The 12,410-nt window shown below is 50.5% G+C and overlaps 1 protein-coding gene across 1 annotated transcript in view; it reads left to right on the top strand.

The window, feature by feature from the left end:
• Positions 1-11,784, top strand: part of LOC8030973 (monocarboxylate transporter 12) — a 77,296-nt gene extending 65,512 nt beyond the window's left edge. Inside the window, exons 5-10 of the mRNA XM_042294062.1 lie at positions 2,880-3,192; positions 5,458-5,662; positions 6,891-7,165; positions 7,754-8,139; positions 9,138-9,263; positions 10,070-11,784. Of these exons, the coding sequence (XP_042149996.1) occupies positions 2,880-3,192; positions 5,458-5,662; positions 6,891-7,165; positions 7,754-8,139; positions 9,138-9,263; positions 10,070-10,311 (1,547 nt within the window). The 3' untranslated portion in view covers positions 10,312-11,784. The remainder of the gene's footprint in view (positions 1-2,879; positions 3,193-5,457; positions 5,663-6,890; positions 7,166-7,753; positions 8,140-9,137; positions 9,264-10,069) is intronic.
• Positions 11,785-12,410: the final 626 nt, after the last annotated feature.

The following is a 12,410-nucleotide window of genomic DNA, read 5'->3' as shown; positions in this document are numbered from 1 at the left end:
CGCCTTCCTCCTTCCACGCGCACACAACCAAGCCGTGTCTGGGGTTCTGATTTAATTATCGGCATCCGTGGGAATGGAAGGGTGAAAAAGATAGGGGACACGTAATTGTGACGACGTTTGCCGCTCCGCCAAACGTTTCTAGGCGAAAAGAACCGCACACTTTCAAAAGTAGGTCAATTCATTTAGATCGAAAGGGAAATACAACTAGAGTCGCAAACAGGTTAAAAAAAAAACAGTAACAAAACATGATTTGGCTTATTTGAGCACGCTTCTTGCTTTCGATTGGCAGTTTGTTTTGTAGCATTTCTAAGCCGTACGTTGTTCTGCAGTTGTATATTTTCCAAGGCTCATTGTTTCGGGTGTCATGTGTTGTAACTGTGTGTTCTTAGATTCGTTAAATATCGTAAAAGACATATGTCAAAAGACTAAAGATAAAGGCCAACGCTGCCGTTGACAAGAATTTTAGCGTTCTGAAGAAGAGCCCATCCAGATAATTCCGCACCAAGCTAAAAGACCCGTGCATTGAGTCAAACCTTGCGAATATCAGGACTTCCGTAGCAGCTCCAGCAGCTGTGAGCTCCAGCTAAGCACTACCTGGAAGTGCTCTGCTCCGCCAAAACTCACAAACCGAATATCCCCTTCCGCACTATCGTTTCCGAGAGAGGGTGCTGGCAAAAACACTTGGCTCTTTTTCTTCAAAGACACCTCACTCCATATTCTCCCTTCCAAGCCCTTTACCATCCGAAATTCGCAAGTGCTCATAAGTGCCATCCCTTCTCAATCATGCTTTTGCACCTGAAATAGCTTTCTTTTAGTGGACATAGAAGACATGTATTATAACCTGGACATCCCCTTTCCCCTAAACTGTGTTGAAGAGGCAATCACTGAACACGGACAATGCGATTTCCAAAACTCCTCCGGAGTACCGCCTGCAGGAATCCTTAAATTTCTTCAGCTATGCCTAAACCTACGATGATTGAACACGAAGGAAATAACTGGTTTTAAACATTTGGTATTTGCATAGAGTTGTGCCTTGCACCAGTACTAAGTGAAATCTATTTGTCTTACACAGACCGGGCCGTCGAGGCAAACCTAAAAAGTACAGCCCCCCAGTGGGAAGTCTTCCGCTAAGTAGACGACTATCTCACCGTCCACCCTAAAACTATAAAAGTGCAGGCTGATTCCCCTTCTTTCCACCAAGCAGGTAACCTCAGGTTCAATAGGGACGACCCAGTGCCACTGACCAAGACGACACAATGTGTTTGCTGGACTTTCCAACAGCGATAAAAAAAGCCGGTTCTTCCGTTTAAAAGTGCCCACTCCAAGTCGGTTAAACTGGGGGTGATCAAGGTCCTACTCACCTCGGCAAAAATTAAATTATGTCCGCATTCAACAACCGAAAGCATCAACACCCAAACTCAACGGCTTCTGAGCTCAGGACTCCCAGGAGAATGGATCGCCTCCTGTTTTCACCAACTGATCACACCAAAATTTACCAGGAAACCCCCACAATTCACTCGGAAAGCCAACCATTGAGAGGTGCTATCGATATCATGATGGAATGACTACGCAGTTTCAGTGGCAACATGGCGTCTACCCTTCTGCTACCGTGACAGCATGTTCAGTGAAAGTGGCCTCCTCACTGGTTGTACTGATTAAAGAAATATCAATGAATGGTATTACGAGGGCACCAGGGGCCACCGTACACAAAGGAGCTACTGAGAGTGTTCTGTACGGAGAGGTTAGCAAGACTCGTTGTTGGGATGGTTTGGGGCGTGATGCTTAGGAAACTTGTACAGCGCAAACAGAGACGAATGGGAGGACACGGACAAGCGCTGAAAGTAGGACGCACAGGCGGCGCTTCCTGTATATTCCTGGGACGAACCCATTTCGCATCCGTAAAGAAGCTCTTGGTGGTGGTAGTTCTGAAGTCCGCTCGCAGCGCTACGCAGCCTCACTTACGAAGAAGGGGCCACCCTCCTGTCGTGCGGGCCAAGCTCGAAGAGATGTCCTGGAAATTGGAACCGCTCCTGGGCCGGTTTTCTAGTGAATCCATGGCTATTCCTTACAGCTTGTATGAGATATTTTTATACCACGTGGATAATACCGTGGATGCAACCTGTATAAAAGTACCTTGCGGCGCGCCAGCTCGTGCGGCCAGTGTTTCATGTAGTTACCATGACAACTTGCGAGGAGAACGCATATTGTTATGCTTGCTGCATTGAAACGCCCGTTCACCAAAACTGGATAATTGTGGGCTGAAAATGAATTTCGGAAACGTACCACCTAAAACCTTATTTAAATATGCAAATAAAATTAGAACAGTTATTTTCCAGCTTGAAACGGCTTCTTGCGTCTTGTTGAAGCAATTACATACAAATTAGTGTTGTCATTTGATTTTAATTTAGCTAAAAGCGGTGGTTTTCCGTGCTCCATTAAGTGACACGGCGTGATTTGCGTGTACTTCCACTGCCACCGACCGACAAACGGACTGACTGACGACTGATTTACCGAGTGATTACGACGCCCCGTCGGATTCGTTGACATGAGGCTCCTGACGACATTCCTTACCATGAAACTCAAGGAAAACAGCGGTCAGCACAGCAGCTGCGGGGTGCGATTTGTGCGGAAGATCGCAGTTGCGCCGGTTCACAAATCGCCACTAACGGGAGTTATCCGCCGAGAAAGCGATGGGGAGGAGGAGACAAGGAGGGGACGTCAGAGGCTCTGGTCGGAATGACCATAGTGGGTAGACCTAAAGCTACCTGCCTTTGCCTCCACTGCACTCGTCCCCATGGGGTGGTCGAAAGTAGTCCTCCGCTGGAGCGTGCCAGATGCTTTTCGTTGGTTTGGCACGTAAAACCTCTCTTGGATTGCAGGGGCCGGCTTCGGGCTGATGTACCTTCCGGCCATCGTGTCGGTGACCATGTACTTCGAGAAGCGGCGCGCCTTCGCCACGGGCATCGCGGTGTGCGGCTCTGGCTTCGGCACCTTCGCCCTGGCGCCGCTCGTCGAGTGGCTGGTGCACGTGTACGGCTGGCAGGGGGCGCTGCTCAGCACGGCCGGCCTGGTGCTCAACTGCTGCGTCTTCGGGGCCCTGCTGAGGCCACTGCCGCCGCCCAAGCCGCCCCAGCCGCCGCCGCCGCCGCCCTACCAGAAGAGGGAGATCAACGGCAACGCCTTTCCGGAGATGTGAGTGCACCATCTAGAAGGCCTGCGCGTGACGTCATGGTTAGTGGATCCCCAAGCGGCAAACACGCCGAAGTTCGACGAGAGCCGCCGCAGCAGACGCGTCCGTATTGGCGACGCCGCCTCCTAACGTCGCGCTCGTTGTGAGACGCTGCGAGACGCGCTGGCGGCGATGCTGACGCAAGCTAGGCGGAGCTGCGTGGGAGTGATGACGTCAAAGGGACGTAGGCGCAGGCCTTGTCTTTTAGGTGGTATCGGTGCGAAGCTCGCTAAGGGCGCTTCTCTGTTCCTCACTTTGGGTAGTGCACGTGCTGCCCACTCGGTTATGTTGTATTTTTCATTGTGCATAGACGGCATTGCACGTGTTTGCGCCAGCGGAGGAAGTTGAAGTATCCTCACTCTCGGTTGTGAAAAAATAGCATCAGGCGGCGATACCCGAACTTCTCACCGCGAAGAAGGAGTATTCCCTGGACGCCATATTTGTGGGTGCTGTCTAGAGCGCATGCTCAGAACGAGCCCGCATTAATAGAATGCTAAGACCGGCCATCTTTGACGGTGTGGAATCCACGTTGCAAAAGAACACTGGAAGCTAGCCATCAGCACGCGCTCAGCAGTCGCGCACACAGCCATGGCCGCCAGTGAATACTGTTTTCCCTGGTGGCCATAGTTGAGTTCGTTGCTGCTGAGTGCGTGGTTGCGATGGGCTTCCACAACGCTTCCGCAACGAGCACAATTAACACCACCAATATTGAAGGTCTTTCTAAAAATATGTTGGGCAGTGGCGTAAGTATGAATTTTTCTCGGGGTGTGATGTGTGTGTGTGTGTGTTGAGGTGGCAAGGATGTCCATGAATTGGGGAGCGAAGAGGGGAAGCCTCACCCCTGGATACGGCACTGATGTTGGGTATTGTTCTGAGCATGAGCTGCGAACGCCGCACTGAAGTATGGCGCACAGCGAATACCACGTATAGCCCCTTTCACCAGATTTCACAAGATCGTCCACTCTTTCCCCTTGAGCAGTGCAAACGTTCGGGAGGAGGCGAGCGGAGAGGAAGAAATCATATCAATCATGGCGTGCAGAGGGGCTGCGTTGCGGGGGGTTTGCCCTGCTATTCTAAACCTGCAATGCACTTAGAGGTCTGCGGATTGCGGCATTCACGGGAAAACATAGCAATAATGAAAAGAAAAATCTATATTTGACGGACCGGCAGGAAAGTAATCAAATAACGGGGACAAAAGGATTCACCGTAATGCTGCTGTTTTCTCTTTCCCCTAACTTTTATTTAGAGGTGTATACTGTAGTGATTCTTATAAGCTTCGAGCGTCCTAAAAAAAAAAAAAATCTAAACGTACAACTACGCACGATCTATGCCCCCCCTCCCCCCCCCCCAAACTGATCTTGGAATTGTGACCAAAGATTGCTTTTAATAGGAAAATAATCAGCAAACATTGTAGATTTTTTGTTCTTTTGGGATCTTTAGGGCGTGTAAAATTAGTAATAAAAAGTTAAAAAAAAGAAGCAAAAACCCATTTAGCGCCGCGATGCTCGTCTTTAATTAAGTAAACGTTATTTGTAGTAATGATGCCTTTCTGCAATAGTGTATAGCCAAAATAAAATTAAAAAATAATACTAAACGAATAACAGAATAATATTCTCTACTAGTGCATTTTCGCTCGCTTTGATGAACCGCTGATATTCTTGTTCACGTTATTTATAATGCCAGTTTCACCAAGGCTGCGCACAAGCTAACTAAATGTCTCCGAAAAAAAAATACCGTGTGTATATTTTTTATTGCAATAATAGTTTGCGCATCGTTGTACGCTCAGTCTCTGCCCAAACGTAGCGCTAAAGCTGTCCGTAGTAGATGCCTTTTCAGAGCTTGCCGCCATCCGGTGGTTTGAAAAATGTTCAATGGGAAATTGGTAGCCGACAAAGCCTATGAACACATAGAGCCGAATGGCGCGAACCCCTGAGAACGGACCCCATTTTCCCATCGAAAGGTTCAGAAAATAATATATAACTTGGTAGTTAGCTTGGAAACTTTGGTATCTGGTCAGGGGTCAGCACCGATAGCGCTATACTTGAGCGGAGCCTCAGTGTTGGGCGACGCATAATTTATGTTCCGCAACGAAAAACATTCCGACACACGTTGGAAAGAACAAACTTGTCACGCCAAACCCCGACGAAAAAATAAAACAAATGAAAACCAGAAAAGCGAAGTGCCCTGTCTCGCGTACACGCTCATGGAACCTTCCATGGTTCGTCCAGGGGCGGCCTGAAGATCAACGGCCCGAACACGTGCTCGGCATCTCGGGAGATGTCCATGTCCACGGGGACGATCGCCGACTCCGCGGAGTGCCAAGACCTGAGCCTGCAGAAGAACGGCTTTGCCGACGACTACGGAAGCCGCAAGAACCGGAGGCCCAGGTCTGCCCTCCTGGGCCGCACGGGACCCGCGCTGCCCTTGCTCATGGTGAGCCTCTATCCGACTAGCGCCACTGTGTATGCCGAGGGCCAAACAGTCTGCGAACAGCCAGCGGGGCATGATGAGCTTATGGACTCTTCGAGCGTCTGCATGGTATCATGTCTTCCTGAGGGAGAACATGATAGCCCGCTTGGACATCAGATCGCCGATCTCTGATTGAAAGGATAGTGACCCAAAGCTTTGTCTCCACTCACAGTTCGAACACGAATGCCGAACGCAGGCGTTCGATCGGCGAGCAGACAAATCTAGGCTTTTGTGTCTACCTTTCCAATAAGAGCTCGGTGTCCTGAAGTCCCCGCGCGCTTTCATTTCCTCCTCTTTCTCAATTTTGCTTACAAGGTGAGAACGACAAGGCGTACAGCCATAGTCTCCTATATACTGAAAAAGCCTGGCAAATCGCCACGAGAAGTGGCCGCCGAAATGGAAAAGGTGGAGCGGCAGACAACGGATAAGAGGAGAGCCACGTGACTGGCGCCCCGCTGAGGCGAGATGCCGAAACACCCTTCTCCCGAGCGAACAAGTGTGTTTCGGGTTCTTGCGCCGCTGACCTACAGGTTCTCCGAGAAATGGCTCTTTGATGCTCCGTGCTATCAGATCCCCGCGCTCCAAATTTGCGACCGGGAACTCTGTGGCTCCGTCGTCGAACTGCCAGGCTTTGTGAGTGTAGAGGAGGCTATGGTACAGCACGCGCTCGTTGTCTTTGGCCGTGCTCTGGCTGCGCGTGCACGCTCGAAGCTCACGAAACGCCGAAGTGCTGTCGAAGGCACGGAAGCTCGCGCTGGAGGCGGGATAACTGAGACTCCCCCCTGGCCGTTTTCATCCCGTCAGTGTCTTTGATGGCGCACTGCGAAGGCTGAAGGTATACAATCGCGGTAAATATGAGCTGCAACAACCCTTCATCCGTTCTTTACCGTGCCTGCCAAAAACCTTGGTCCTAACTGTACGGCGGAACGCCAAAACTTAGATCCTATTCTTCGAACTTTGACCAATCGAGATATAATGGAAAGTATGAGGTCGTAGAGGCAGAGAAAGGTCGGATTGGGTATTGCTGCAGCTTAGATTGTTCACGGGAGTATGCTGTTGCGCGAATGTTCGCGCAACTACAGAATAGCTTCTAGAGCCCTTCGCGCACGTGCGTATCGTTGTGTTTTTTGTGAGGGCGAGGTTTGAAGAGAGCAGCCCGACACTCCGTGAATGGCGGATTCCCCCGCCGCAGCTGGAAGACGAAAAGACATCGCTGTCGTGCGTGCACATCGCCGGCTCCACCCCGCCGAGTCCCACGGCCGTGTCGGGGCCACCGTCGTCCCAGCAGACCAGGAGCCTCCTGCTGCGCAAGGACATCTTCTACAGCGGCAGCCTGCAGAACCTGCCTCCGGAGTACCGGGGATCGTCGTCGCTCCTGTCCAAGGACATGTCCCTCTCAGTCGCGTCGCTCAAGACCGTCAAGTCCGTCACGGTGCCAACCTCAGACGAGCGGACACGCTTACAGAGGTGAGACAAAGAACCAATGACTTCACTGGAAAGCTACAAAAGAAGTTTTGTGTTATGTAATATTTTTATGTGTCACAATGAGAATGGGACGGGCGGCATATAGAAATTTTCAGCGATGGTGGCATCGCAGTGCGAGAATCGCGATCCCTAGTTCGTCGTGGATAATCGACTTCACAATACAGATGATTGCTTACACCTCCCAGGTATGATAAGATGATGTAAGGGTCTAAATATCTCGCATTCATTGAAATAGAATGACCCACATGTCACATACCTAAACTTCCACTGCTGTTCTACATCGATCCAGATGACAGCCATTTTGATAAGCTTTAGCGCGCCACTTAAAGACGACGATTTGATCAGCGGCCATTGTGGCCTAACTGCTGCTGAGAGCGTACCTTCCACAACATGCGTACTGCACCGCCGAATTTGTCTTTCTCGGCAAGAACAAGTGGGGATGACCACCACCATAGCGAGTGCAAGCGATCTATAGGTCGCGTAAGTTGCGAATACTTTATTGTTCGATGGGTGCATTCACACGATCCACGCCGTGTAGAGACATGACGTGCCCCCTCCTTTCCGGCGCAGGTGCCTCTGCTCGAGTGAGATGGAGGCTGCCCTGCGCGAGATGATCAACTTCAACTTGCTCAAGTCGCCCGTGTTCCTGCTCTTCGCGCTGTCCAACTTCTTCACGAGCGTGGGCTTCAACGTGCCGTACGTGTACACCAAGGACCGGGCCGTGGAGGCCCTCCACATGCCCGAAGACACGGCCAGCCTGCTGCTCTCCTGCATCGGCCTGTCCAACACGCTGGGCCGCGTCCTGCTCGGCTACCTGAGCGACAAGTCGTGCGTGAACCGGCTCTGGCTCTACAACGCCAACCTGACGCTGTGCGGCCTGGCCACTGCCTTCAGCTACGCCGCCAGCGACACCGCGTCCATGGCTTCCTACTGCGTCGTCTTCGGGGCCACCTCGGGTATGCCCTCGTCTTTGTAATCCTCGTCAAACGCACGTGCAGTGGCACCACTCAGGGTAGGTGAGGGGGGGGGGGGGGGGGGGGGTGCGGTGTCGATGGAAGTAGGATGGACACCTCAGCCTTCCGGCTGGGATGGCCACGACTTGGGTAGCGGGGGTTGGAGGAGGGGCTTCAAGCATAGGTATATTATATTATAGCTAGTGTTCCGGGTTTCCGGGGTTTCAATTTATCTCAATTCGGGTAAGTTCTTCAGGGTGTATCTTTTTGCCAGAGGCTCCTTTTTACGCGTACATTTTCGGTGTCGGGCGAAAAATGGGCGTTTATCGAACATGTGTTGAAGAAAACAGGTATGAACCCCAACTTCCTGGCCATGTGTTACCCCAATACTTGTAAATCGACCCGGTGCCGGTAAGCGAAGGAAACGAGATAAGGGGTGCAGTTCCCGAAGGAGAGAACTTCAAGCACAGTTTAGTGTTGGCTCTGTTGCGTGCCAACAAAACAATTTAGCTGTAGTTTCAAATTTCTTTCTAAGCAGGAAATTTTTTTTTTCTTTTTGCAAAGGCAGTTTAAATATGGAGTTTTTCGGCTTCCCCGATTCGGATAAAACCAACCGGTGGTTAATTTTCAGGGGTTTATTGGTAAGTACCGAAAACACGGAACCCTAATCTTAGCCTAGGGCTTCAACCTCATAAGCCCTACCTGGCTATGCCACTGCCACCGTGACCACTAGGTTTCGCTAGGCGCTCTATCCATCCTCGCAACAACGCAAAGAATCTCTGCAATTTTTAGCGATAAAAAAAAAATTAAAAAAGAAAAACTGTCGGGGGCTGCACGATTTACTAGGATGCCGTGGGCAAACTTTCTACATATCGCAATTACTGATCCTTACCCGTTCTGCTGAAGTGCGCACGCATGACAATTTTTTTTGGTGGTGCTACAATGAAACAAACTTGAGTTTTAAAACTGAACAGCGCCGCTTGTCGATCCGCCCTCAACAGGTGCCTTTGTGAGCCTAACTTCGGTGATCTTGGTGGACATCCTCGGTCTGGAAAGACTCACCAACGCCTTCGGGCTCCTGCTGCTCTTCGAGGGCGTCGCCTGCCTCGTCGGCCCTCCCATGACAGGTATACAGCCCCGCTTTTCGGCCCCTTAAAGCAGCCGGAACGCAACGCTCGACAAAAAAAAAAAAAAAAAAAAAAAACTTTTATGGCGACATTTTTTAGTTTTTTACCGCATAAATCGTACTGAAACGTGTTCAAAGTGCTATAAAACGCACCTCACTGTGAGGCGGTGTAAACACTTTTCAGGGTCGTAAAATTTACTAAAAAAAAAAGACCTAAGTTTCAGTTACAGCTATCGAAACTTATAAATATCTAGGTTTGTACCTTAGGTGCACGAAACGTATGTGTCACCGGTTCGCCGTATACTTTTACCTAGGTACCTTGTTGTTCGGCTTTAAGAGGAAATCACAGATGATTAATGGCGATCAGATTCGACGAATAGCCCGAAAATACATCTGTACAATAAGAAAGAAAAAAAAAACTGGCATGGAATGGAATGGACAAACTCTATTGAGATGGGGTGTGTGTCATTGAGCCTCGTGATCGGGTCCCCTAGTCCAAGGCCGCGCAGGCTCAAGCCACCCACCCAGCTCGATCGAGCTGCGCGAGCTGCGGATCGGGCTGTGAGGCGAGCATTATTTGTGATACTGAGCCTATACCAAATAGTAAAATACCCCTTTCCAACGCCCTCGTAAAACAAAAAAAAAAAGAAAAACTTCGTTTAAGTTTTTTTTTTTTTTTTTTTTTTTTTTATAGTTGACGCACACTGCCATACACCATTTTTGTACCTGTAGAACAGCAGTTATGCTTTGGCTCCTTAGACTCCACACGTTGTCCCACGTTATAGCTCAAATATTTATTCTGCCCAGGTTGGCTGTACGACTACACCGGTTCGTACGATCCGGGCTTCTTCATTTCGGGCGCCATGATTGCTCTCGGCGGCATCATGCTCTTCTTCATACCGTGCGCCCAGGACTGCGAAGCACGCAGCAAGCACCGGGTCACCGTCACCACCGCCACCGCCACGACGACGACGAGCAACGCGTCCTGCGACGACACGGTCACAGACTCCATCGGAAACGGTCGCGCCAACGGCCCCAGCAACGTGTGACTATACGTGTGAACCGGAACACACGAAGCTGCCCGGCGTTCGTCGCCATGGAAACCCACAGGGCGTCCCTCAGACCGTGTCAAACGAAGGCACCAGGCACCGGTTCCAAAGCGCCGCGCTCTCCAGAAGGCAACCTGCAGCCGATTACGCCTTGCCAGCCGCCATATACAATCTCACTTTTGGCTCATCTTCCGGAGCTCGCTTTCGGCGCTGGAATTGCCCCATTTCTGAGAAGCCAACTGAAGCGGCCATCTTATCCGTTCCACTGTCGAAGCGTCCCACACTGCGGGAACCGCCGGCATGTGGATCGAAGCACACGCCTTTGCGCGTGGGTAAGGTTTACTTTCTTGGATGCGGCCAATGGCGCGCTGCAGCGCTACAAAGACCGGACGGCTTTATTCCAACAGCTCCGAAACATAAGATGTGATAACGTCGAGTCATTCAGTCTTGTGAACTTGGTAAACTTGGGAGGGTGAACGCAAAAGGAGGAATGAATGGACCTTATGAAATGAGGATGCACGAGCAATAGCAATACCGCCATGTGATGAAGCCAAAGACGCCATACCAACGCAGTGGTTTATTCCTTAATTTCTAGCCACGGACACAGACTAAGTGCGCTTCGCCAAGGAAAAGGACCCGTGGAGTTAAGCGAGCGGTGAATGGCCCGCCGTTGTCCAGGGACCCACTTTAAGGTGCTGACACCAGAATGGTCGCACATTGACAAAGAAAATGAAGAAGGACGCTTAAATTTCAGTAATGTAGCCAGAATGTGTGTGTATATATATATGTATATATAAGAAACTACGCGTTATATCAAAGGTTTTTTTGGCGTTAGAGGAAAAGGTGTACACAACGTCTACAGGGCCAAAGAAGTCTCCAGCACGTCTCTGTCTACGCGTAACTCCGCCGACGTATACTCCATTTTAATCTTCTCTCTTCAAAGCGTCTCGCCAGGTTATTTCTCCTTATCTTTCTCTCACATTAATTCTCACACCCGCGCAGAGGGGTGCGGATGAAGAATGGTGAACTTTGTAAGTTCAATCCCTATTTTTTCTACACTCTCGGAAGTGAGGCAATGTTTGCCTACGCAGCTCTCCTACCCTCAGCCGCCCCCACAGACCCAACGTCCCAAAGCCAGTGTGATATGCAAGTGTCTCCAGATGCCTCAAGTGACCTTAGGGTGCTCAAATGTCACGCGCGCAAGAATGGATATGTGCCAGCTATTGTGACGTGTTGCTCTGCAGCCCCATCCACAGTTCTCCGTTCGTGCAACCAGAACAGCCTTTCCGCAGAGTCGTCAACGAACTCTTCCGCGCTGCTGGCGGTGAATCGACCGGAGTCGTTTTCATTAAGAGACTGTGGTAAATCAGAATCTATCGAGGCATTTGCAGTGTTCTCTCTGCGACCTGATCATAGCTTAGATTTTTTTTTTTTTTTTTTTGAACTCGTATGTAATAAAGTGGGGATATACGAGGTCGTGTCTACTCGTGTTACTTTGCATCGCCGACGCTGTCGGGAGTGTGACGCAAGGGTGAACGGATATCCACGTCAAGGGGCGCGCTTCGTCGGCTCAGTTTCAAATCGCGGTGCAACTGGGCAAGCATTTCTTGCCCCGTGGAGCCAACTATACATTTTGTAATAAAACGTTATCGTGATGGCTCCTCCCACCTCTTTCCATTTAAACGGAGCAGATGCCGAAGGGGAGGCGACGTCCTCTCCAGCGTCCGCTCTGCTAAAGTGGAAAGGTGGCCGTCCCAGTGTTGCCCTTTTTGGCCACCAGTGGCGTTGACTAGCAGTCCACCCACGCGACTCCTGCGCACTGCCCTAAAGCTATCCCCTAAAAAGAGTCTGGTCCCCTGCAGTAAAGAAAGAATACCCTTTAGTACGCCTTACGCAGAACAAAGAAACATACTCCTTCGTAATTGCGCAGGCGGTCACCTGCGAAGGTGTTTCTGACTTGTCCACTGCAGCATCAAAAGGCGGCGGAGCAGTCAACAGAACTGCGATCCCTCTCCCATGCGTAATTACTTGTGCATGCATTTGTATTTCCTGTGCATGTGAGAATGGGCCTTTACCGGAGTTTCCACGGCGCATGCGCC

This window comes from Ixodes scapularis, unplaced genomic scaffold (assembly GCF_016920785.2).
Source record: "Ixodes scapularis isolate PalLabHiFi unplaced genomic scaffold, ASM1692078v2 PGA_scaffold5__190_contigs__length_132052651, whole genome shotgun sequence".
Lineage (NCBI taxonomy): Eukaryota > Metazoa > Arthropoda > Arachnida > Ixodida > Ixodidae > Ixodes > Ixodes scapularis.
The sequence above is the reverse complement of the archived record's forward strand: the minus strand, read 5'-3'. Positions and strand labels throughout refer to the sequence as shown.